The 27392-nt window shown below is 41.3% G+C and overlaps 1 protein-coding gene and 1 long non-coding RNA gene across 5 annotated transcripts in view; one reads left to right on the top strand and one right to left on the bottom strand.

The window, feature by feature from the left end:
- Positions 1–1798: 1798 nt before the first annotated feature.
- Positions 1799–27392, bottom strand: part of LOC144085289 (pre-B-cell leukemia transcription factor 1) — a 92261-nt gene continuing 66667 nt past the window's right edge. For 3 of the 4 annotated variants that reach the window (XM_077614384.1, XM_077614385.1, XM_077614386.1), the window contains 7 exons: positions 15288–15532; positions 11099–11289; positions 10861–10996; positions 9834–9993; positions 9055–9167; positions 6524–6613; positions 1799–2558 (listed from right to left, as the gene is read on the bottom strand). In XM_077614384.1, the coding sequence (XP_077470510.1) occupies positions 2466–2558; positions 6524–6613; positions 9055–9167; positions 9834–9993; positions 10861–10996; positions 11099–11289; positions 15288–15532 (1028 nt within the window). In that variant the 3' untranslated portion in view covers positions 1799–2465. The remainder of the gene's footprint in view (positions 2559–6523; positions 6614–9054; positions 9168–9833; positions 9994–10860; positions 10997–11098; positions 11290–15287; positions 15533–27392) is intronic. The other variant, XM_077614387.1, reaches the window with a different exon arrangement.
- LOC144085411 (uncharacterized) lies at positions 17101–18487 on the top strand. Its single transcript, XR_013304118.1, has 3 exons — positions 17101–17308; positions 17421–17511; positions 18379–18487. It is a non-coding gene; the product is annotated as an uncharacterized LOC144085411 (long non-coding RNA).

Here is a 27392-nt window from a genome sequence, read left to right as displayed (position 1 = left end):
CCCCCCTGGAGTTTAATAAAGGATTATGTTAACATATTTGTACAAACATTTACAATAACTTACCATATTCTCGTTGGTAACATCAGTTTTCATCTGTGTACTTTTATGCATGCCCCCAAAGAATAAAAATCCCAAACATATCAAGTTATAAATGTCTTTTTGGTGAGGGTGACTATTAAGAAGCAAACACACAAAAGCTTTTATCACAGAAGCCAGGAGACGTGTCGGGATGAAGCCTTGTCACATTGTTCTTGATGGCCGCGCTGCCTTCGCGGCGAGCGGGCTTCTTCGACCCCCCGAGGGCGCGGGCCGGCAGTCTGGCTCTGGCATTTCACACTCACTCAGCAGTCAAGCCCTGTGAGCGTCTGCAGACTTCAGCGCCAACTGCTACCTTCTCCCCTCACCCCGTCGCCGGGCCAATTATGAATATTCACTTGTGCTGAAAGTAATTCCGTCAGACGTGCCACTGTCCTGGCCGATAACATCAGCGGTGTTGTACTAAGGTGGATTTCGGGGGACAATCTGGCAAGGATGGGGAACTTATTGTGCTGTGATTTTGTTATTAGGGTTTAAGCAGTGTTTGTTTGTAGCCTTGTTGCCAGGATTACATCGAAAATTGACTAAACTGATCCGCGTGTCATAGTAGTGCTACATAAAGGTGCTTTTACTTGTATTTTTTTCTTTCATTTTCTACTGAGTGGCAAAATTCAAGTGAGTATCTCTGGAGGTACCTTTAAGTTAAAAAAAAAAAAAAAACATTCATTATGCACACTGCAAATATATTTAAAAAATATTAAATACAAAATAAAATCCCCGCAAATATTTGGGTTACTTCAATGTGCTGTCATGCAAAATGCAATAATGTTCTTTTGTGCAAACTAATGGAAACATTTAAGTTCACCAGCAACAAGAACAGTGACTTATTTGTACTATTTTCCCCGAGAAAAACAAAACACCCAAATTATTCATTTCTTTTGTAACATAAAATAGCTTCGAAAAGAAAGAAACCAGAAAAACACGCTCACTTTAATGCTAAAAGCTTTCTTAAAGCCACCGCCAAAATGAAAACGGCAAATTCTATTGTCAGGCAGTTTTAATGTGCGTCATTAAGTCAGACAGGAGTAATTACTAGCCATAAAAGGAGAAGGTCTATTTGCAGTGTGTAACCTTGGCTCACGTCCTGTAAGGCAGCAATAAGCGTGTTTACAAGCGACTCTTTCATGATATTCACAATGTCAAAAAACAAATGGTGATGAATCAGGCAATGGCTTATCATGTCATCTTCCGAGCGTAGTAAGAACAAAGCTAGTCGGGTGTTTGTGAAAAGCGACATCCTACATTAAGCCCATAAATTAGAACAAATGAAAGAATACAAAGTATCCTCAGCCGGTGGATCCTTAGATAGCGAGCATATGCGGATAAGACTGCATTGTGCCTGTGGAGAACTCTATTAACATAATGACTTCCCTGTTTAAATAGATTGTGGTCCATGTCATCAAACGCAAACTCGGTTAGAGATGTCCTTGACGAACTTTCTCGTCAGATTTTAGACCATTTTTTTTTAACCAGAGTGCAGCATACGAAAGGAAAGTTCATATGTTTCATTTACAGGATGAGGAGAGCGGATCTAGATGTCAACAGTTAGTTGTGAAATAATAATCATGACATTTTCAGGGAGAAATTCTGAATAATAAGGTTCTAATTTTTATGGACTTTATGGTCTTGACTTTCTCTTAAGACTAATATCCCACTATGACCATATTTTCCTACTCAATGAATAACGTCAAGCTCGTCAGGCTTGATGACAAGTATTTCTTTATTGTTTTACAGATAACATACTTCACAGGGTTACCTTAGAGGTGGCAATGTCCCGACACAAACTGGGTTCAAAGACGCCGGAGACACAGGCGGGCGGGGGGGATACGGGTCGGAAACCGGATCGGGGTTTGGGGTTGGACATACTCGGATCAAGCACACATTGTAAACAACTGAGCAATATTAGTCTAAAATGGCGTACCATAGAATAGAATAGGTGAGAGACAACAAAATGTAGAATAAGTAAGAAGATGTGCCTCTTGCTCGCAAAGACAACTTTTTACAAAACAACTGCCGTTTTTCTACGTTCTTCTTTGAGTAACCGAGAGGTAGAATGACGACAAAAAGCGAACGACGCTCGGGTTTATTTACGTTAGCGTTTTCTGCGCCCAAAGTGGAAACGGGTGAATCCTAAGTAAGCCCAGTCCTCGAAATCGAATAGAACGTGTGTGAACGCTGTACAAAGAAAGATCTCCGCTGATTTCTTTAGAATTTCATTGTTTGTATCCCAAATGTCCAAGGTTACAAGCAGAGAAAATACTAATGGGTTTTTCGGCGTTTCCACGGTACCTCGTGAACTCCTTTGTTTTCAATACTGTGAAGGTCAGTTCTGCAAATTTATACAGGTGATGACGTCGGGGTGGACGGATTCAGTTGGAGGTGTCCGAATGAACGCTTCCGGGTCCTTCCGTGGGTGATGTAACTGACGAAGGGGTCGGAGCATCTTGCCAGCCGCCGTTTGTCTGCAAACATAACGAATGAGACCTTTTATCGTTATGGCAAAGAGTCAAACAAAGACCTGCGGGCGACGATGCTTGTTAAGAGCCCCTCGCGTATCACAGCAATCACCAGATACCGAGCAAAAAAAGATCCTGCGCAAGCAGTGGATTCAAGTTCTGACAGCGATTTGCAGCTGTCTTTTATATTGATTTTCTAAAAATCATTTCCTGCTATTAACTCTTTCACTGCAGTTGACGGTACTCGGACGTTTCGTCGAAAGACGTTTGGTCCCAGGACGTTTGGTGTCTGGACGTTTGGTCGACCGGACGTTTAGTAGACCGGACGTTTGGTAGAAAAGACGTTTGGTAGAAAAGACGTTTGGTATACTGGACGTTTGGTCGAACGGACGTTTGGTAGAACGGACGTTTGGTAGAACGGACGTTTGGTCGCCGGGTTGTTACTGTTGAAACCGGCTCTCAAAATTATAATCATGAGAGAGAGTGAGTTTAATATCTAAATATCTAATATCAAAATATCAACAGTAAACTCTGTCATAATTTGACAGCAAGCGAACCCAGCGACCAAACGTCCGTTCTACCAAACGTCCGTTCTACCAAACGTCCGTTCTACCAAACGTCCGTTCTACCAAACGTCCGTTCTACCAAACGTCCGTTCTACCAAACGTCCGTTCTACCAAACGTCCGTTCTACCAAACGTCCGTTCTACCAAATGTCCGTTCTACCAAATGTCCGTTCTACCAAACGTCCGTTGTAACAAACGTCCGTTCGACCAAACGTCCGTTGTAACAAACGTCCGTTCGACCAAACGTCCGGGGACCAAACGTCTTTCGACGAAACGTCCAGTCACGCAGTTGACAGCAATAGATATTTCAATGCCATTGGCAGACGTCCAATCCGTCTGGGCTGGAAGAGGTGGCAGAAATCAAATGATGAGAGGTCAAGGTAAAAAGGTTATTTTTAAAGGAAAACATTACCAAATATGGTGATGCTTAGAATTTGGCAGCTTAGGCCGGTTCTGTGCTCTGAGTATATAAATGAGTTTTGAATGTTTTATGTTTTACTTTGACGCAAATAAATCTTTAAATATAAATGGCAATGGGGAAAACAAATGATATAAATTCACTGAAGAAAAACATCTCAAGATAAAATAGCATTAAAAAAGCATATACGTACACAACAGACATTGTTTTCACACAAGCACAATAGACGCTTTCAAAGGACATTCATTAAAAATAGCACCGTGCCAATTGTCTATGGACATTATTCTAAAATAACTAAAAGATATCACACACATTGATATACATCAGAATAAAAGAATACATTATAACAACAGTCATCAAAAAAATCTCTTTCAAAGTCATCTCAAAGGTTGACTAAGGACCATTAGTGACATCAATTGTAATTTCAACTATTAAGGGAAGACGGGAACGAGCTTTTCAGTCGCTGCTCTTTTGCCAAAGCCTGTTATTTGGCGTAGCGACTGTCCATCTTGTCATTCAAAAGCACAGAAAGATGAGGGGGACAAAACATTTCTCGGCTTTCTGGGAGAGCCGAAGACGCCCACGGCAATTTGCAGGGGGAACAATTGTTGTTCAAGGATGAAGGAGGAGAAGGTGAAATGCAGTGTGGTCCACAAAAAAAATAAAAAATAAGAAACGCAGCTTGCTTATAACTGTACTTGCAATGTCTTTTAGTCGGGGAAACAACGTACATTCATTTGAAAAATCTGGGGGGGGGATCCTTTGAAAATCATTAGCCAATAAATAGGATGAAATGAATTATAAAGTTGGCATGCTAAGATTGGAGTTTTTGCTATGGTAATTATGTTGAAATAATATTTCCTAAAGCATTGTTTTTACTGGAACATTTTTACGGCATTCTTTTTGGATCACACACACTCGTTTTTTTTCTTTAAATCTATTTATTTTTGGATTGTCGCATTTGACCTAATACATTTTTCATTATAAATTGCTGTTAATTACTTTAATTAAACAAAAATGATGCCTCAATAGAAAGTGTTGGGAAAAAAACAATTATAATGTAAGATGGCATCATACATTTTTCATAAATTACACAGAAAAACAACATGGAGCAAAAAATAAATAAATAAAATGGCAATGAAAAAAATGTAAATTTCATGAATGCATTTATTTAATATTATTTCTTGTGGGCTCTTGCTAAAGTAAATAAAAGAGGGCGGCTGCCTGTTTAGTTTTGGCTCCGATAGCATAACATGAAATGAACAAAGACATGATATGTCATCTCCAACTAACATCCTTGTTTGGATTTTAAAAACTACCTTCAGGCACTTTCAAAAAAAAAAAAACCTTGCATATGATGTACCCTCTATGTATATTCAGGACAAATGAGATGCTTTATGTGACACAGTAAAACATGAACTGTATATTCACCTTCCAGTCCCTTTGTTCTGACCCTCTGCTACCTATATTTCCTTTTGCCCCTTTCCGCCTAAAGACGTCTGCTTTGATTGCTATGATTGGTAAATAAACACAGTGGGGGAGCGAGACGTTGAGCCTGTTGCACGTTCCGGCGATCTCCATGCGTGCGTGTTCTTATTATAGCGCGCGCGAGGGCTGTTGCAGCCTTGTCAGCGCGGCTGTTTGCGTAGATGACTGATCGGGCCAATGTGCTTGGACTGTTCGCCCAAAGCCCCGCTCCCTCCGTCCCCGCCACTGTCGTATTGATTCTGTTCAGCCCTGCGCCGCCTGTCGCTGTGGATATACATGTTAACACAACGCCTCCAGTGCCGCCTGGCCCGGCCCAGGCCAGCCCAACCCTACCAAATGGAGCTACAAGAGCTAGAAAAGCTTATTGTCCTCAGTCAGCAGAAACCTGGAAGGCAAGTTTCGTCTTTCTTTGTATTATTTATGGAAAAGGACTTTTTCCATTTGATATTTAATAGTCAGAGTGGCCCAGTGACCGGGTGGTTAGAGCATTGGCCTCACAGTTCTGGGATTGAGGGGTCTATCCCAGATTCGGACATTCCTGTGTGGGGTTTGCATGTTCTCCCAGGGCATGTGTGGGTTTTCTCTGGGCACTCCGGGTTCCTCCCACATCTCAAAAACATGCATGGTAGGCTGGTTGAACAATTAAATTAAATTATCCGTGGGTATTGTCTGTGCAAATGGTTGTCTAACTCCTTGTGCCCTGTGATTGATTGGCTAGCCACCAATCCCTCTAAGTTAGAAGAATAATATTTTATCTTGATATTAATTATTATTCATTCATCACCCATACCGTGTATCTTCATAAGGATGGTAAGAGCCTATCCCCACTGACATCAGACGAAAGGCAGACTATACCCTCGACTGGTCGCCAGTAAGCCGTAGGGAAAATATTATTGTATTAAAATGGAATAACATTTATTATTAATCCATACAGAATAACATACTTTGTTATTTATTTTACAAAATAAATGTGGCTAAAATTAGACTAAAACTTTTTTTTAGGTTGTTGACTAGACAAAAAATATCCCATAGAGAAGATAAAACGTGACTGAAATGAATTTGCATTTTCCTCTAAAAACAAAACTAATATGGCTATCACTGTGTATTATCCACGTTACAACCGAGAAAAATGCAGTTTAATGTTTTCAAATCTATCTTTACGCAACCCTTGCAGTCTACAATTGTTTATGATTTTTTTTGTCATTTTACTCTTAAAAGCGAATAGAAAAAGCCTTTGAGAAGTGAAGAGAGCGAGCAAGGTGTTGTTTTTGGAAGACACCTGTGTCCTTGTTCCCGTCCACTGCAGGTGGCGAGCTAACGCTAATGTCCCCTGACAGACCCTGAGCGTGTCCAGCCAATTCAGGCCGCTAGCCGCCTCATTGCCCGCCACCCGGGGCACGGCCGGAGTAAAAAGGGGGAGCGGGGTGTGGACGACAGCCAGGCCAGACAAACCGAGTGCGGCGGCACCCGCGCGCCATCTTACCACGCAGGCGTACTTACGTTGATGCCTTGTGGACTGTACATCTGGCTGGCGGCGAGGCTGTCACTGTATCCGCCGGTCTGGCTGATAACATGGCGAAGGGTATCCACCTGGAACAATGGAAGAAGGGCAAATGGAGATAGAGAATGGGATGGGGGGGCAGTATAAAAAGCCAGGTCAGACAAAAGGTGCAAATAACGAAGATCAGTGTGCAGCAGAAAAGGTCAGTGCGGTAGTCAAAGGGGAATGTAAACAAGACACAATCGGTGCATGGGATGCTTGAAAAAGCTTGATAACGAGCAAAAGGACAATATATGACGAGGAGACAAATTGGCTCGTTGGCCGCCATTGATAACCAGAGCCGTCCAATCCATTTAAACTTCAAAGAAAGGATTGGATGTCGTTACGATTGGCAGATTTGTGCTTTTGGATGCATTTAGGCTAATATAAAAAATAACTATACTGTATTTTCAAATATTATTTTCATGTAATAAATGTATGAATTAATACAAATCTAAATTGATAAAAGATAGCATAAAAATATTTGTAACTTCCTACAATGGTCAACAAGAGACATTTAAACTGGAATGAGTGACTGTTTGCGTGCCATATTAGGGGCTGGACGTCCAATTCGTTTTGACTGGTGAATGGTCGCTGCCAGACCTGCCAGTCAAAATGCATTGGATGTTTAGCTTCATCAATGTCAGGCAATGAGATAACTGTGTTAATGGTTAAGATAATAACAAGAAAAAAATATCAAAAAAGGTAAATTATGTCTTTCAGCACAGTTTTATCCTTCTTTTATTACTCTTGCTGATCCTTACTTGTGTGAAGGATACACCATTTGCCAAGTACAGCATGTGTTTGCTTTCATGAGATTCTAAATGATAGGCAATGATATATATATATATATATATATATATATATATATATATATATATATATATATACACACACATATATATATATATATATATATATATATATATATATATACACACATATATATATATATATATATATATATATATATATATATATATATACATACATATATATATATATATATATATATATATATATATATATACATATACATATACATACATATACATTGATTTTAGTTCTTGATAAACTATCTTGACAGCATGTTTGTCTATAACCAATGGTCCACACTCCATTATTTAGTTGTAGGAGGCTTTTTTTTCTGGAAAAGATCCATTTTCCATGTTGACTGGGAGCTACTTTGCAGTTCTTGGCAGCACAGTCAGCCAGGTCATGCTCGAAAAAGCACACCTGCCATTTGGGTTCCACTACAAATGACTATACTCAAGGCTCATTTAGTCAAACTTTTTTTCCACCCTTCCTCGCGGAATTGCATAGAGCAGTCCTGACATAGTCGTAAAAATAATCTATTAGAGGGAATGTGAGGTTGGATGGTGCGAGGCCAACCCCCGAGACCACTTTACCCCTTTAAGAGTTGTCACATTTGCATATTCATGTCAACCTCGGGTGTTTCTAGAGTTGATCTGAATAGAAACGTGTGTGTGTGAGTGTGTGTGTGTGAGTGTGTGTGTGTGAAGGGGTGTTGGATGGGTTGAGGAAAGCTGCCAAAAGCACTGAAAGCAAACGAGAAAATCACCACGGGTGGTGTTTCCTCAGTTCTCGCGAAGACCTGTAACACTTCCGAACGCGGACATCTGCGAGCACCGGGGCAAGGTCGCGGAGAATCGCTACACCGGTGGCTATGCTATAGCGACGCGCATGAGGGGCGATGACGAGTGTTGCGCCACTTCCAAAACTGTCCACCGTCGTCTACTCAACGGTGCCTTGACAATGGCCACTGCATTAACGGAGGGCTCTGGGCAAAGGGCAACCTTCGTGTGCCGGTAGAGGTCGAGATGTTGTGGTCATTTACGATTCCATTTTAGCTCGGCAACAACAAAATAACTACAGGTGAGGAAAGGAAGAATTTAAAAAAAACACTAAAAAAGTATATTTTTAATATTATCAACTTTCTACTTTCATTGTATTTCTCAATTGGCAGCATGTGCAAGCAACTTCTGCATCTGGAAATGCAGAAAAAGCATTCAGGAATTTCCCTTCACTGACTGTATGTCACTTTTAATGCATGGGGAAAAAATACCCTTAACTGAAACAGCCAAAAATCCTATTATAGTCAGGTGAACCTTATAGTATCAAAAATATTCATTACGTGCAAAACAAAAAACCTGTCCTAAAAAACATTCAATTAAAAAAAATCTACAACATTCATAACCCTAATGTGATTTTATAATGAATGTATTGCTCTGATGTTTGTAAAACAATGTAGCATACTTGGTCTTGAGATATTCATAATAAATCTTAGTTTCCTTGAAAAATAACTCATGTGTTGCCATTGACGTCTAAGCGACGAAGGAGTGGATGTCTTTCACCGTCAATGGCAAGCAATAACATGCACCAGATAGGTATTTTATGCACAAATTGTCAACTTTAGAGGTATTTATTTGGCCAATAGGAGAGCATTCTTGTTCTCCGGAGAGGCGCCTACCTGGGATTGTATGTTGGCCCCCACCTGCCCCCCTTGATATGAGTCCCCATTGAGGGACTGCACACTCATGAACAAGTCTCCGGAGTTTGACATGTTAAAGGAGCCGGCAGAACCTGAGAGCACGACAGAAGCAGAGGAGGAGAAGAACAGCAGGAGAAAGGGACAGAAAAAGGAGTTTAAAAGATCATGCGCTAGCAAAAGTGCATTAGCTGGGTTAGTTGACAACATTCAAACATCTCTGAGCATATCTCAAGAGACAGAAGACCGATAATCATCCGAAAACTACTTAAAGCGAGCTTCGCAGATTGGATCGCTGTTTGTTGTCCACGCTGCGAGTATTTCATTAAGGAAGCAATAATTGATCTACAGGAAGATCCAAAGAACGGCATTGTGCCTTTAATGGAGCTCAGCTCCCCCAGATGTAAAGCGAGCAGGGCATAACTTGATTTCAACACCCGGTCCTAATCCAATACTGCGGTGAAAGTCTCTTTATGACAAAAGACTCGCCTTGCCCTTTGAGTGGCTTAATGGCATGCACGAGGTCAACCGGACAAGAGGCAGGAAAAATTAAGAGCAAAAGGGTCAATAATGGAAGGAGAGGAGAAAATGAGTGTCAGATGGCAGGCTGAGGGGAAAAAAAGAAGACCATACACTACTTGCTGGGTTAGTTCAATAAAAGTCCAACTAAAACCGAGAGCCAGAGAATACAAACTATCGTTAAGAGCTTGTACAAACATTTGCACTGGTCGGAGTGAAGGAAAAACAAACATCTTGCTCACCTGCTGAATTGGGAGTGGAAGGCGAGTTGGCCTGGCTGCCGTGCGCAGACACGCTGGTGGCGTTGACCGCCGTCCTCGCCGCGTACATGTTGGCCTCCTCCTGGAACTTGCCAATGTTTTTCTTGTAGCGAATTCTCTTGTTTCCAAACCAGTTGGAAACCTTTTGTTTTTCACAGGGAGCATGCGAAACACAGTGATTGAGTTAGAAGAGGATTTTGCAAGATCTGCACTGGAAAGACCAGTGAGTGCATTTGGGAATAAAGTTTACTATATTTGATTGTAGTGTTTCAAGTGCCTTAGGCCATGACTTGGTACGTGGTTTTGAGAGAAAATATATTACATTTGAACAATAATATTTCAATTAGATCAAGCCATTATACTGTAAATAACCACATATGGTGGAGAGACATTTCAAATCTCACCAGAAGGCACGAAAGGGATGGAATTGAGGGACAGTGTTTCAATTGAAATCATAATGAGTTTGAATATCATGGAAAACTGAGAAATATATTGCTTATATCAAAAGAGCACCTGTAAAGTATCATCTTATACAATATAGCAATAAAAAAATTGAAAGGCAGGTACGAATTTGCCTTCTGAAAAAGTATCCCTTCTTACTTTCTGTAAAATAGGTTGCTCACTTTATGAATTGTACTGTTTTCTCCAATATTTGAATTAATTAACATTGACAGGTAAAACCAACAACAGACTTAAGGCCACCATCTCAGTCTGTGTACATGACACCAGTGGATATTAACTGTTAAATTTAACAAAAAATAAAGAGTGTATTGTTACATATTTTTTCCCTTAAAAATGGAAAATAAATAATAATATAAAAAATATTTCCTCTTTTTACTATAATTTTTTTTTTTTAATTTTTTTAATCAACAATGTCTCTAATAATTAATCCAGTGTCAAAATATTAAGTAGTAACTGCCAATTGGTGGAATAATCATGGCGGCCTCACGTATTTGGCAGACATAATGACTCTCCAAATAAAACAACTATCATGTTTTTTGGTCTTCACCTGTGACACTGTGATGCTGCATTTCTTGGCCAGCTCTTCTTTGGCCTCTTCACTTGGATAAGGGTTACTGAGATGCGAGTAAAAGTACTCGTTTAGAATCTCTGTTGCCTGTTTGTTGAAGTTCCTCCTCTTTCGCCTAGAGTGGAAAAAAAAATAATGAACACAAACAGCAACTGTAACACTTGCTCCAAAGCACTCTCTACATTTGCGATGCAGTATCATCACGGCGAGGGCGGACCTGGCGTCGAGGAAGCGTGAGCGTAGGATCATGACGGCCTCGCAGGTGCTCTGTTTGAGCTGCATTTGGATGGAGCTGAACTTGCGATGGATGATGCTGACCATGCGCTCGATCTCCTTGGGCGAGATGGGTCGCGTTCGAGACTGTTCCCGCAGCAGGTTCATCACGTGGGTGGTGAACTCGTTACACGCCTGCGATTACAATAAGGGTAGTGGGCGTTCAATAAAGAGTAGTCAGGGAGACCCATGTCTCGTTTAAATGAATTATTCAAGCTGAAAATCCTGGCAATGTTTTAAAAGTGACCTAAATCACCAATTTCACGAAGCCATCATATGATAGATGTTCTATAGACAATGATACAGCAGTTTGTGAGATGACCTTCAACAATTCAATTCCATTAAAAGACCTTTGATCAATTCCGTCCTGTAATGTATATACATATACATATATATATATATATATATATATATATATATATATATATATATATATATATATATATATACACATACATACATACATATATACATATATACACATACATATATATACATACACACATATATATACATATACATATATATACATATATACATATATGTACATACATATATACACATATATACATATATATATACATATATACATATATGTACATACATATATACATATATATACATATGTACATATATATACATATATATAATGAGGAAAAATAAAACCATACAGTACAAAGATATATATCTTTTGAATAATGTCTTATATATACATATATGTACATACATATATACATTATATATACATATATACACATATACATATATATACATATATACACATATACATATATATATATATACATATATACACATGTACATATATACATATACATACATACATATATATACACACACACATATATATATATAATGAGGAAAAATAAAACCATACAGTACAAAGATATATATCTTTTGAATAATGTCTTACAAACAACAAAAGCCACCCCAAAAAAATCAATGTTTTCCAATCGATGCGCCACTTGCTTTCTACCAGGATGTAACAAAATACACCTTTTTCATAATGTAATCTTTCTTGAAAATGACAATAACATACTCCACTCACTGAGCCAACACAATGGGAGTTGTGATGCATGGCAGCAAATGAAGGTGGCGCTGGGAGTCACTTGTGTGCTTTCAAATACCAACAACAACAAAAAAGACGTCATCGTGACAAGCGAAAGGAAATGTAAAACGGCAGCAGACATTCAGCGACGTGCACGTTCTAGAGGTTTGAAAGTGTGTCTCTTCGTTCTCTGTGGAGCACCCTCCCTCCCCGTCGGAATCAGTCACCGCGTGAGACTGCAAGGTGTCTGCTGCTTGTCAACGCCGGGGTTACGTCAGTCAAAGTGACGCACCGAAGAGCCGTTTTGTTCGCGTGCCCTACGTAACTCAGCCATACGTGTGCGTGTTGACGCACACGAAGAAAGGCTCAGGTGTGTAGTGACTTTGACAGTCGGCGATGACTCGCCGTCCTCTGGAGAAGTTGACAAAGCCGCAGTGGCGCTTTGACTTCCCCTAGAGTGTCTAGATGCTTGAGTCTGTGGGGAAGAATGACGCTGGGACCCATGTAATGTGGTATTCAAAACGGTCAGGGTTTGGCAATTGTAAATGTTAACCCTGTCAATCAGGATTGGAACGTCCCTCGCCAGCCACACCCAAAGGTACACCTTAAACAGACATATACTACAGTTCAATCATTCATTTTCCTTTACCGCTTTTAGTCACAAGGGTTGCGGGTGGTGCTGGAGCTTATGCCAGGCCATTACAGGCAGTAGCTGCGGGACAACCTGAATTGGTTGGTTGGTTATTGGATATTGGATAACTTTATTCATCTCGTATTCGGGAAATTTCATTGTGACAGTAGCAGAAGGTGATTAGACAGAACAACAAAGCAAAAGCACAAAGTACAAAGCAAATCAAAGTAAATGGGATCATTAAGAATGGGGCAATTTAGAGTGTCCAACCAACCTAGAATGTTTTTGGGATGTGGGCGGAAACCAGAGTACCCAGAGAAAACCCACACAGGCCCAAGGCAAACTCCATACAGCATGGTCCGAACCTGGCATTGAACCCTGAATCTCAGAACTGCGAGGCGGACAAATACCCCAGTTCGATGTATTCTTGCACCGGTAACTAAAAAGTGTTGCTCCAAATGGGCGTGGGAAAAAACTAGGGATATTATTTAACTCATTGATGGTGATATACTCCCTATTCATCCCATTCGAATGAATTTGACATCTATAAGTGGCAGTGAATGAGTTTATGAAAGTAGATTTAAAAAAAAAGATAAATTCAAAGGTATAAAATGGCAGGAAAACCTTGCAGGTGTATATTTTCATGTGATTGTGAGTCTCTGGAAAGCACTTTTGGGCCCTATGTGCTGTAAATAATGGCTGGAATATTGGAATGGATAAAAGGCATTTCAATGGAGCAACATGATTTGAGGTAGGAGTTAGTCATGAGTTTGAGCACACAACTGATTAAACTCATAAGTCAAGGCACCGCTGAAAATAAATATCGTGTATAACGTGTCTTACGAGTCATTCACCACAGTCAAACTGACAAGGAGAACATTTACTGCTAAGCATTGAGGCCTCCTACGAATAAATCTTGGTAAAACATCTGGTTTGCTGTAGGAGACGCGCATTCAGTGAAGATATGGTTATGTGTGGGTGTGCTTTGCAAGTTATTTGAAATACGCCGGACACTATAAAAGGGAAAAGAACACGCGTGCCTATTTGTTTCTCATCATGTTTAAAAGATCTATGGCCACTAAGCTTAAGCAATGGCGGTATTTCTGATAAACGGTCTTGCATTGTTAAGTCCTTAGATGGCGCAGGTGGGCTTAATGTGGAAGCCCGTCTTATGTTCACCTCTTGAAAAGGTCAGTTTGCCGACTCTCTGCTAGAAGAGTTCAGGGGCGCCCGACCTCTGACCTTCGCCTCGACACACATTCACAATCGAGCGTGACAGCTGCTTTGACCCGTCTGTTAAAAATCAAAGCCACACTACGCCGCTTTCTTTTTGCCTTCAGTGGGCTGATGAGGAGCAGGAGTACATTCATGTGAAAGCTGACGAGTGAAATCATGATGAAAGACTATGTTCCTCTTCGTGCATGGCCTTTCTTGCATTTTAAATATTCGTTCTGATATGGAGAATTCAAGAAAAACAACGAAAGAAAGAAAGAATGGGAGAAAAAAAGCAAACTATTTGGCTTAGATAAAGACAATAATGCAGAGAAAAGATTATCCAATTTTAGCTGGATATGAAATAGGAGAAACAGTCAAACATGGAATGAAAATCAAGGAATTTGGAGCAGGGGAAATAAATAACGATGTGATGTCATTCACTAGGCTGTAGATCACTCATTCACAGATTTATAAGTCAAACATCTATGTTTACTAGGAAAGCTGGCAGTTGGTCCAAATTTCATGTTGATAATACAAATCTTTTTTTAATTTCTTCTCTATTTCTCTTCTATTTCTACATTTTCTTTTACATTAGCAATCAGTTCAAGGTGTCCGCACCTGGGACCTAGGAAAAACTCCAGTACCCCTGCGACCCTCGTGAGGATAAAAGGTACAGAAGATGAATGAATAAATAAAGGGGGATTTTTAAATACAAATATTTGACAGAAATGTCTTTTAAAGGCACACTAATGGGCACCATTGTAATTCATTTGCATGGGTAAATGTATTTAATGTAAGAATAAATGGAGTTAACCTGTATAAAAATGCACGATAAAAGAGGGGGAAAGAAAAAAAATGAATTGTGTCATTGTGGGGGAAAAAACATAAATCACTGGCCTAGCTAAGCTCTAAAAAAGTGTCATTTATAGTCTGATTTTCACAGAAGTGATTGGAACAGCTCAAAGTTGGGGTTTCATTGTCTAGAGAACACTTTGACATGGCAAGGCTATATTTGTTTTGGTTACAAGCAACACACTTCCTCCCATTGATGGCTTTCATGCCTGACCAGAAGATGAGTCCAGCTGGAATTCTCCCAAAAGGAATTAAAGCTAATGAAATAATAAAATGATTCAGCTGATGGCATCATTTTATTTAGCCGCAGTTGTCTACGGCCGAGCCAAGTAAACGCTCGCTCCAATTTGTCCGGCCGCTCTCGCCTACCTGTTCGTATTTCTCCAGCTCCGTGTGGTAAATCTGTCGGATCTGCGTCAGCTTGGCCCGGTAGTCGGAATGTTCCGCCGAGTTGTCGGCGCCGATGCCACCGGTGGCCGCGGCCGCCGCCGCAGCGGCTGCCGACCCGCCACCTTTCTCGGGCCCTGCGACGCCTTCGGCCAGCAGCATGTTGTCCAGGCGCATCAGCTGCGGATCGGGAGGTTCCTCCTCTTGGGCGCCACGAATACTGAGCACTGGAGAGAACACACCAATACACGGTAGCGTCAAAACACTGACATCAACGTGACAAATTGTCACTCGGGGTAAAGTTTAAAAGAAAAAAAAAGGGAGAACATTTTACAGTGACTAGGGGAGCATCTTAACCGTCTTCGGTGTCAGTCTACCGAACGATGCTCCTTAAAATATGGCCGTCATTTTAATGGATGAAGTCTGAGCCATAAAACGCTGGAGCCTCTGACGGGCCAGCAGCTCGGCAAGATCATAAACGATAATTTCATCGATTTTGACAATCATTTCATGTAAAAAAAAAAGAAATAAAATAATAATAATAAAAAATGAACCAAGCTTTGCACCAGAGTTCATCTTTCATTGCTCTCCTTATGCTCAGACGATGTTTAGTTTCTGGCTGACAACTTTATAGGCTTGCATTTAAAAGACAACACCAATCAACCCTATTACCTTGTTATATTAATGCAAATACACGCTATTCAATTTAAGTATACATATTTTTAGGAGAGCACCACTGAAGCTTTAAATTGAAGAATCTTGATGGGTGAATAATAAAATTTAAATTGATGACCCTACTGAGAGTTTATGGGCTGAGGAAACATGTTGGAGTGCATTTTAAAGCCTTTATCCATGCACGTCGGTACAATATCTTCCGTGTTGCCACCCCGACGCAACCCTCAGTCTGACGTCTGCTCACACTCACGCCGAGGTGTGAGCGCGTTTGAACCTGTCGTCACGTGCCTGCAGCCCTCAACTAACACTTGGCTGGCGTGATGAGGAGGGCCGTGTCGAAACATGACAAAGAAGAGGGCGCTGAGATGAGCCCACCACATTGCAGGCCTGACAATGCATGACCTAAAGTGACTTTGAGTCTAGAGTGAAAATGTGCAATAATACTGATGTTTGACAAAGCCTATGTCCGATTATTATTTACCACTTGGACAATTCAACATTTGCATTCCTTATTTCAATCAACTCAATTGCACTTGGACACACCATTTGGTCTGGTCGCTGTATTTAACATTTCCATTCAAACCGGATCTCAATTTTCTTTCACTCTCACAATATTTTTTAAACCATAGAGTTCATTTTTTTAAAGGGAAAAATAACAGGAAAAGCTCTGTACTTAACATATGCATATATGTTGTATTCAAGAATAAAAATTACCATTTCATGAAATACTATGAAAATAACAGGCATGTCTGCAAAGGATATGACAATTCTTTTTTTTCAAATTATTGCCCAGTGTTATTTTTACTCAAAACAATGCATCATGTCTGCATGTGACATTAAAAGTGTAATTGATGACCATGCCTACTTTTCTAGTGCTACTCTATCTAGTACCAATCGTCTTCCAGTCAATTGGGATTGGACGCCTACCGCCATCAATGGCAGCCATTTAAACAAAGTAAATGTGAATCACACATAAACATCTTTAAAATGCTCAAAGCACTAAATGCAGCTAGTTTGCATGGAATGCCATGAGATTACATCCTAAATGGCCACCATCATGATTGCCGTGCCTCTTCCAGCCACCAGAAGGCTCCCTCACTAAAGGAGCGACAACGCTGGCTTTCTTCCTACCGAGGTGCCCAAAAGGGGAAAAAAAGGCGACCAGGTGCAGCCCTCCATTACATCCGCTTGTCTTCAAGGACAAAGACAAAAGCTCGCGACGTAATAACAGCCGGTTTGCCGGCACATCCTGAGGACGCCGGCGAGGGTAAATCGTATTGTTCTCCCGCAGCGGCCGCTCGCAGCGGCGGCTCTTTTGTAATGACGATGTAAGCCGGAGTCGCCCCGTGACCTTTGAGACGGGCGGGGGGTCCAGATGGAGAGCTCGTCTGCCCTCTTTTCTTCTCACCCTTTTTTTTTCCTTCTCTTTTTCTCCTCCAGCAATATCATCATCCATTCGCATCAGCACCAACACGTGAGCGAGCTCGACTGGAGAGGCAAATGTCAATGGCCATCAGACGGCTGGATAAAGGTCAGGAGTTCACACGGGGGGAGGCGCATGCATGCAGTCGCGTGCGTGTGTCGGCAGACATTTTTCCATGTGAATCACACCAGCGGCAGGAAACGCTCGCCAATTGGATGCTGACAAAATAGCGGCACATTCCCCACAGAGGGGGAATCTAATGAGCCCGAGAGTGATTTATTAATTCCCTGCCTCCTTACTCCCCAAGTGCACGGCTAAAAGCATGAAATGCATTAAATAAATACAATTAATAAGGGGAATCAAACAACGTGCTATAATCACCCTGGCCACCGCCATCAGCTTTATTTATTCCTCTGGGCTAATAGCGACAGAATCGATAAGGCCGGTCCGAGTGCGCCTTGTGAACTCTGCAACCGGGGAGCGTACATTAACATAATCACCTGACACGAGCGCAAGTGGCCCTATTATAATACATCACACGCGCACGCACGCTTGTTTAATAGCACAGATCCTTTTATCGCGTACTGCCTTTATTTCATAGGTCGTCACAGATTAGTATCTGGAAAAGGAAGATGGCCATCATCTCATCTTGATCATTACCGACAGATTTAATTGAACAATGAGAGGACACGTTCCCCTCTTCCTCCCGCCTCCTCCAGCTCATCTCCTCTTTACTCTTGTATAATCCCCCCTCCATCTAGCCTCCTTCCTTCCTAGGCAATGTGGGGCAGCCCCAACACACACACACACACAGACGCCACTTCTACTACTTCCCAAAAAAGGCAACGCATTAAAAATGAAAAGGCGCCATAAACAGCCCTGCTGCCGCGTGCAGGAATAATGAATGGAATTCCAAGGATAAGCCTTTGTTTTTCTTATTGACAAAACTAATTTCTGCTGTTTTTCTCCGTTAAGAGCTGGCTGGCATCCACCGCCGCACAGCCTGCTGCGTGCAGACAACGGGAGTGTAAATAAACAGGCCGATTAAACCGCCCACACAGGGAAGCGTCAAGGTACTTGGTGCACTCACACACACACACATCGCGCTATAGTACAAGGCAAACACATTGGCCGGCAACCCCTGTGCACCCACCTCCGCGAGTCTCTCTCTCAAAAAAAAATACTTTAATTAATGATATTGAAGTATGGTGTCACAATTAAGAAGACGTACAATCAAACGAGGTACCGTAGACGAAGGCAGGATGTAGTTTTCAAATTGTGGGACAAGAAGCGCCAGTGTTACGCTGGCTTCCTTTACTCTACTACTATACGATAGCATTGATCTTCGAGTTAGAAAAATCAACATCTCGATTCTGTTCACCCCAATGAAAAGAATCTTGTTTAATGAATTGGGAAAAAAACACCACATTTGATTTTCTGATGTGTCATAGTGGATAAAAATGTAAAGAAAGCACAGTATTTCCATGACGTGCCTGCCTGTCATTTAGGCCCACGTGTATTTTAACTATTATGATGCTACTATATTAAACTATAGTACTATTTTAGCTGATCAAATGTAATTATCCTAAATCGTTTCCTTTCAGTACCATTGACGATGATAGAAATCCAATTGTGGCTTTTATTTTACCCTTCTGCTGTGAATTTAAATTAGTGTGTCACAAGCTTACGTCCAATATATTGGAAGTAAGAGTTCATTACCAGTTCAAATGGATTCGACGTCCATTACTGTTAATGGGATTCGATGAGTTTATACTAGTTATAGCATGCATTTCTGACCTATCTATCAGTGTTTATGTGCCATAGAACTTTGGTTAGTGGACAATTTTCTGATATGCTGCCAAAATTTTGGCGCACATTAGCTCAGCTAATGGCTACTGAAATCGAGAAATCTGATCAAATAAGTGCATCTCATCTAAAACAAATTCCATTTGTGCAAAGGTCCTCAAATCAAACTGTAGCTTAAGATGATTGTACATTGGTTTTAAATTGAAATCCAATGAATTGCAATTCTCCAGAGTATACTCAAATCTTTTCAGGACAAATATTAATCTGCGATGAAACCACAAAGCTAAATAATTAGAATTTTAAAAAATGTGCAAATTCTCGCCGGGTATTCCGGTTTCATCCCACATCCCAACAACATTCAGAGTAGGCTGGTTGAACACTCTAAATTGCCCCTAGGTATGAGTGTGAACGTGAATGGTTGGATGGGCTCCTGTGCCCCCCGCAACCCTTGCGAGGATAAGCGGTTCAGAAAATGAATGAATGTATGTGTAATGTACGTATTAAGGCAATCCACTCCCTGGCCAGTGAATGAGTGCACTTTGCATCTTCACGTCACGTGATCCACAAAGGCGCAGACGGCCACGCTTTCTATTGATTGTGTGGGCACACGTCATCTAGGGTTTCAGCAGTTAATAAATCAGGGCCGCTCCTGACACAGCCGCTGCGAGTGCGCGCGTGTGTGGGCCTGTCACATCGCAGTCAGCAGGAGTGAAAGCGACAGCCACATGATAATGTAACATCACCACCATTCATCCCTGCCACGCAGCATTCTGAGACAAAACAACAACCTAGGAACCTGGAAAAGGAAGGAGGGGGTAGGCAACGGAGGTGGTGTGTGTGTGGGTGGGGTGGGGTGGGGGGGTGTCTTGTGATTTACAGCAGACATGACAAGTATCACTAATACAAGTCCTCGCCTCCGTGCTCCACCGGGGAGTTCAGCATCCGCTCATCTGCATTTGATACAAGCACGCGTCATCCCTCAAAGTGACCCACGCGGGAATCAAACTACATACAGATAAGCTCGGCTGTTATCATTGCTGACAGGATACCGACGTGTGGACGCGTGCAGCACGCCGTCTGCAAGACTGCTTGGAACAAGCAAAAAAAAAAACGATTTTGCCGTAAAGCCTTCAAAATTAAATGCTCAACGAGATTCGCAACTGAGTTGAAAACTTGGGCTTGGGTGACAACCTAAAAGGGGTATTAGTGGACTAAAATGTGTTTGTTTCAGAGGGGAACGTTTCTAATATTTATAATAATATAAGATTTTTGGTTCAAAATATAACAGCGTCACAATTTGAATATTCTAATTAGTACTAGTATTATTAGTATAAATGACAAAAATAGTGAAATGTGTCTGGTCAGTTAGTAATTGACCAAATATATGGTGAACTTTTGTAGCCCAACATACCAAAACAAAGTAAAATATGAAACAAAAGGTTCATGTCCATAATCATAACAATGATATATTCCAGTTATTTATCATTGTTTTTCCGATTTGAGCCGATTTGTTTTCACATTATGTTTTGCCGACAATGATTCGGAACGGATGTAACTATTAAATGACAAATACTATTTTTATCCCTGGTGGTACCTCCTCAAGAAATGCTCTGTTTACACAATACTTTGTTACCATCACTAATTTCAAAAGAAAAAAATGCCCCACTCAGCAAACGTGTGCTTGATGGCACTGAAAATCAGATCGGATCTCATGACAATATCTGATACCGTCCAATACTCCAAAAATAGCTGTATCAGGCGCCGATACCAATTGGGACATCACTAGTATGTTGTTGTTTATGAATTCAGATTCACAATAGTCATCATAAGATCCCCGCCCCTGCTGACCCATATAATGGAGGAAGTAAGCAATTCTTTCTGTGTGATTGATGAAGATTGGACATCTATCACTGCCAATGGCAGCCAAAGAAAGGATTAAAAACACGCACACATTGGCAAAGTAGCTTTCTCCACAGGCAATATCAGTGTAGACCACCAGAACTAGCCAGAAAATGGAAACTTGTCGAGGCTGGGATGTAGATTTGTGGTATGTGTCAATGGACTCCTGGGAGCGTCTGGTGGCCCAAAATGTTCCCTCCATCAGCAGGTAATGGAAAACTGTACAGCCTCAGTACACAAGGGCACAGTCATAAAGTCGCTCTAAAACAGCTTTATGTTTTATCAGCCATCTCAAGTATCATGTGCAGAAAGGGAGCGTTGTATCTGACACTGGGCGGGCAAGCGTGATGGCGCAGAGGGGGGGCCGGGGGGTGGGCGACGGTACCAAGGACGAGGGAAATCGGCAAAGAAATGCTTTAGGGACAAGGAAAGGTGGGGGGCGAGGCGAGGAAAGGGAGAATGAAAGGCGAAAAATAGAAATGGAATAGGAAAGCGAGGTGTCAATTAAAAAAATGAACCCCAGTGCATTTGGGAGGTGACAGCTGGTGGGAGACGAGCTGACAGGCGTCACATTAGGCGGATTTGGTGGCCGCTCCTCTCAGCCCCTCCTTTTTTACCCCCCCGCCTTTTTCCTTCTCGCCGGCTTTCTCCACCGATGATGGGTACTTTCTCATGCGTCTGCGAGCGAGGAAAGATCTCAGCTTGGTGTTTTTCAGAACGACTTCCCCCTGCAGCTACTCCTAATAACGGTAATTATCGTCATCATCCCGGGTTTAAGCAGGCCAGTTTGAGGCCTGAGGGGCTGGCCTGATAATGAGGAAGACAGTGCCAGAGGAAAAGACCATTCAGAACACCGCCTCGCCACCATTGCCACTGCACTCCAATTTACCCCACCTCAAGAAAAAAGAACCTTCATTAAAATCATTCATTATTACAGTAGGCAATATACAACCCCTCGGGCTATCGGCCACTCTTATGCTGTCTTGAAATATGGATCGTATTGTCTGTGTTGGATGAACAACTTTGCACCATGAGCTGATGAAGACTCACCTATGGCAATTTAGAGTAACAAGGCAGGATAACTTGGATAATTGATTTGGGACCTGAGAATGTTATGAAATAAAGTGGACAGAAAATGATTTGCTTAAAAATTATAGAAGCCTAATCAATTTAGCTGAGATTTATCATGATTCTGTGCTATTGACAGCAATCAATTACAAATTACACAAATTATAAATGCTAGCCAAGGAGTTAACCCTGTATATGCAAAGTGACAATTTTTGGTATAAAGATATGGACTCTGTTTACACATTTTCGATTATGTTGCCGCAATATTAACATCTGGTGCACAAATGAGGCCTACAAAACCAAAAATAAATCTGACAAGTTGGGCTGAAAGCAATCATTCGATCATTTAACTTCAATTTAAGTGTCAGACCACAGAGTCATGTTTGCGTTTTTCATTTAGAAATCACGCACAAAAAATCTTGGATAATAACCCAGGAACTTCAAACCTGGAAACCTTGATGAAATATTTTTTTGTGACTAGTAAGATTAAGAGTCACCAAAAATATCTTAACTTCCTGAAATCCCACTCACTTCTGACTGGCCGTCTACCAAAAGCCTGCCGAGGGGAATTGTCTCAATACATCTCGGTGCTGCGCCAGCAGCCGATGATCACATAAAGAAAAGTGTGACGGAATGATGTCAGGTTGGCAAAGTAAAAAAAAAAATAAGTGGAACTAAAACATTCAGAGCAATCCGAAGACAAGGAGGAATAAAACTTTTTTTTCTAAAAGTTCATCACTTTTTCTTCAAACTTTGCGAACGCTACTTTGTTGTAATAATGACGACAAAAGAAATGAGCGTGATTAATTTACTGGGGTGGATTTGTCCCATTTGCCCATAAATAACATCTAATCAAATGTCATCCAGCGCAGTGATGCTGGAAGGAAGCGTTTTATGACAGATGGCGAGGCGTCGGAAGTCGGCTGTGGCCGTGCCCGACGAGCGTCGGAAGACCTGGAGCAAGTGGCCCCGTAACGCAAGCCTCGTCACGTGTACGTCTCGTGTGTTCCTGAGCGTGGCACGTTTCATAAGGCTCCGCTCTTTGACTGGTGATGAGTTTATGCGAAGGTAATTAACAGTAATTAATCCTTAATTACAGCAATTAGCAGAGTCGCAGTAAATTAAGCCACATCTGGAGGCATGGCGCTGAGCAGGGTGGGAGTGCTTTCTGACAACGGGGGATACCAAAGCTGATGTTCTTGTTGCGGGGTCAGCGCCTAGGTGACTCGGTGGGCCTCTTCGAACGTGGGGGGGCGATGTCGCAGATCCTTTCTCAAGGTCTGAGGGAGAAAACGTCCCTCAAGCTAGTGCGTGAGGACGCTCGCCATATGGCCGGCGTGAGACGACATCGCTCCCGGTTCTGCTCGGCTTCACTCGACAAAGTGCGACATGCCGGCTGACTGGGGACGGGGGAAAAACGGCTTTGAGCTCGGCAATGTGGAAAAACGCACAAATGCTTCGATCTTAACTTAATCACTGCCATGCGTACAGAAAATCCTCATGTTACGACGCCCTCGACCTACGATGTTTCGACATTACGCCACTTGTGCTTCATGTCATCTGCTATTAAGCCTCCTGCACCCTAGTTTCCACAAATCCATTTATTGCATAGTCGAAACTTCCCGTAGGCTGCTGCCCCAATACTTTTGCCCACCTAGTGTTCCATTGCACCACTCCACTATTTAAAATGATTGTGAGTCATTATTTGCATGACCTCGTGATGCATTTCATTTCCACCAGGAGAAATAGATTCCATGATGACAATGCTCCTCTCTATGAGGCACAAGTGGTCACTGAGTGCTTTGAATGGCATGATAATGATGTTAGCCTCATGCCAATTCTTCCTCGGTAAACTGATATGATCCGATTGCCTCATCTATATATAGACATGTTCCAAATGGAGCCTTTATGTGTGCACATGGGTTATTTCCAGCGAGTGTCCCTGCAGATAAAGTCAGATATGATCGATTTGTGTCCATTCTAATGGCAGGTATTTATGTTAGTTTCATTTCTGAGCTGTCATTAAAAAAAAATTACAAAGGCCTCCAACCCATCAGCATGTTTAAAACGCAATACCACATGGTAACAAGGGACACTTTGTGGTCGCATGACACAGCACAAAGATCAGTACCCTGTCAATGTTTTGTGACTGCACATAACAGCTCGCTTTCAAGCTGACATAACAGCATTTGCTTTTCGGAAAAACCCCAAATAGCCTCGTGGCATTTTTTTTTAAGAATAAATAAATACTTCATAGATTAAAGGAAAAAGCGTCAGCTCATGACGATAATCACATTTTAAAATGATACAAGGCTGATTATATTTTGGGTTACCGTATTTTCACGACTATAAGGCGCACTTAAGTCTTAAATTTTCTCCAAAATAGACAGTGCGCTTTATAATCCAGTGTGCTTTATATATGAAAAAAAACTAAAATGTGTCATTCATTAAGGGTGCGCCTTATAATGCGGTGCGCCTTATAGTCGTGAAAATACGGTATGTTTAAGGAGTATGTTCTATTAATGAATTAGCCCTCTTATACAATTCTCGTACAATTCTCTTTTCAGTCAGGTGCACATGAAAACACTTTGCAGTATACACTGAAGTGATTATTTCAATCATGAGTCACTAGAAATTGTAGTTTGGTGCATTAGTGCTTGTGCAAAATGCCACTCTTCAGGGTTGACAACGTGGCCTGTCAGGTAATGATCAAATAGGACATCATGTCTTGGATGAATATGCTACCTGTCAACATTGGGACTTAGTTTCTCATTCATTACAACTAGGAACCTTCGAGTAGTGGATTATTCAACATTTGAATAACAATTATGATAATTTCAAATACTTTATCCTGCATGTGAATATCTTGAGCGCTGTTGAAATTAAACCTTTAACTTGACAGCATTAATACACACAAGTGCTGTTAAATATATTAGTGCAGGCAAATATATATTAGATATGTCAGCATTAAATTTGGAGAATAAAATATATAGCCTTAAATTATGCAGCAATAATGTATATATAGATATTATATGGCAAATACGCTTCTGAATTCGTGAAAATAGATGTTCTTCAAAGAATACCAATCTAATTACAACATTAAGGCAGGCAATATCTGACATAAAAGCAGAAATATTGTTCATTTCTCAAAGCACAACATACCCAGTTGGTCCACTAATACTCTGTCAGAACAACTATCAACGTTCAATTATGCGTCTCTTTCCGTCCTTTTGTTATGAATTTGTCATTACAAAACTCTAACCATTATAATGAAAAGCAACACTTACAATTGTAATTATAATTCCTTTGTTCCCCAAATAAACTAAAGAAAAAATGTATTGACAATTAATCAAAAAGTCATTCGCATCCTAGCAGGTACTTGTCTTCCAAGCTCCAGGTCATCAAACTTGAGCGCAAAGTCGAAAAACTGAATTCACGCCACCCAAAAGTTTGAGATGATAGAAATATTTCAACATATGAAGGAGTACCTTCCTTCAGGACACACACTGCCTATAGTACCATTTGTCATGGAGCCTCTCATCAAGGCAGAAGGGGTCCAAGCAGCTTTGCTCTGCTGCGTGTGCACTTTGTTGGGACGCTGTCACAACGATACAAATCCCAGCGCCTTCTGCCGCCTCGTCAGGCCGAGCGCTCGCTCGCTTGCCAGTGGGAGTGACGCAAAGTGTGCCCCTCGCTGTCATCACGGGAAACAATAGGAAAGATCACACTCCATTTGTGAGAGCAAGCTCGAATCTGTTGGCTTTTGGGATGGCTGGCATTGAATGATTATGTTACAGTGTCAGAGATGACGATCTGCCTCCAATTGGTTTGAACACAGGGGTTTGCGGTGAATGATTACACGTCAAGGCCATTGAAGACAATAGGTACCCAATTCATTTGGACTGAGAGGGTTGGCGTTGATCGTTTACTATAAGTAAATGGCGCGGAGTGAGTTAATTGACAGATGATATCCATGTGCCATTTGGATTGACATTCAGTCAATCATTCACAAGTATTCAAACTGTGGCCATTTTTTTCTTAACAAGGCTTCACATATCAAATAAAGTAGATCAACAATTCAATAGTGGTTGCAGCAAAACATGATTAGAGTCAACATTGTAGTTATTAGTGCTGGGCGGTATTATCAACATTGTGATATGAATTGATAGAAAACATATATCGTAAAATGACGTTACAAGATATTGCGTGGATTTCTTTTTAAGGAATATATAATTATCATTTTTTGTGTGTTGTTGTGATAAATGTGGGGCATTTTTTTTTTAAATAAATGAATTAAAAACGAATAAAGACTGCCATGCAATTGGCTGGCCACCGATTCAGGGTGTGCCCCACCTGGTGGCTGTAGTTAGCTGGGATAGTCTCCAGCACCCTCTGCCCTCTTGTGAGGATAATGAGAATATGAATGAATGAATACATTAAGTCACACTGTAAATTTGGATGAAGGGATAACAACTCATTACAAATATATTGAAAAGATCAAGCCAGGACAAATATTTCCAGCTATAACATCAGCTCTGATGCATCAGCGCCTGCGAGGATGCACAAGTAGTGGCCCGAGCAGTCTAAGTGACCACCTCACCCTGAATAAAGCCTAGTCATTAATCAAGAGCCTGTGGGATGGTCCCACTGTAACACAATAGTAGGTCACAAGGAGCTCCTGCTGTCAGTTAGCAGAGAAATGTGTGTGATGCAGTTGGAGTGACACGATAGCAAAGGACTCCTTTTTTTGGTCAACGATTCGTTTCACCCCAGGAGTATAAAGAGGAATGCACGGATTGACGCAAACACCAGCGTGCAAGCGCGAAATGACATCTCCATGAAAAACATATCCCCTCATCCACTGGGGACGAAAGCGGATTTTTCCCCCCCCTATAAGCGCAGGCTTGATTTATAAAAATGAAGACAACGAGACTTTATGGAGAAGCTGCAAACCGCTTGACTAATCAGACAGCCCTCTGGCAACCGTCGCACATGACAGAATATCCCTTTCAAATAAGACAAATATGCATTCGAGCCACATTTGACCCAATTTCCACAGGTTTGTCTTTTACTCAGTCAAAAAGGATTGGACGCCTAACGACGTCATTTGCGCCAGATGAGCGAAATGGTCAAACTGTGCATTCACAACAAAAATGAATGGGAGGAAATATGACAGTGAGCAATGTTGCCAGGTGGGACGGCAAGAAATTAGAAAG

Source organism: Stigmatopora argus, chromosome 12 (genome assembly GCF_051989625.1).
Source record: "Stigmatopora argus isolate UIUO_Sarg chromosome 12, RoL_Sarg_1.0, whole genome shotgun sequence".
NCBI classification, from domain to species: Eukaryota; Metazoa; Chordata; class Actinopteri; order Syngnathiformes; family Syngnathidae; genus Stigmatopora; species Stigmatopora argus.
This window is presented reverse-complemented; position numbering and strand designations above follow the sequence as displayed.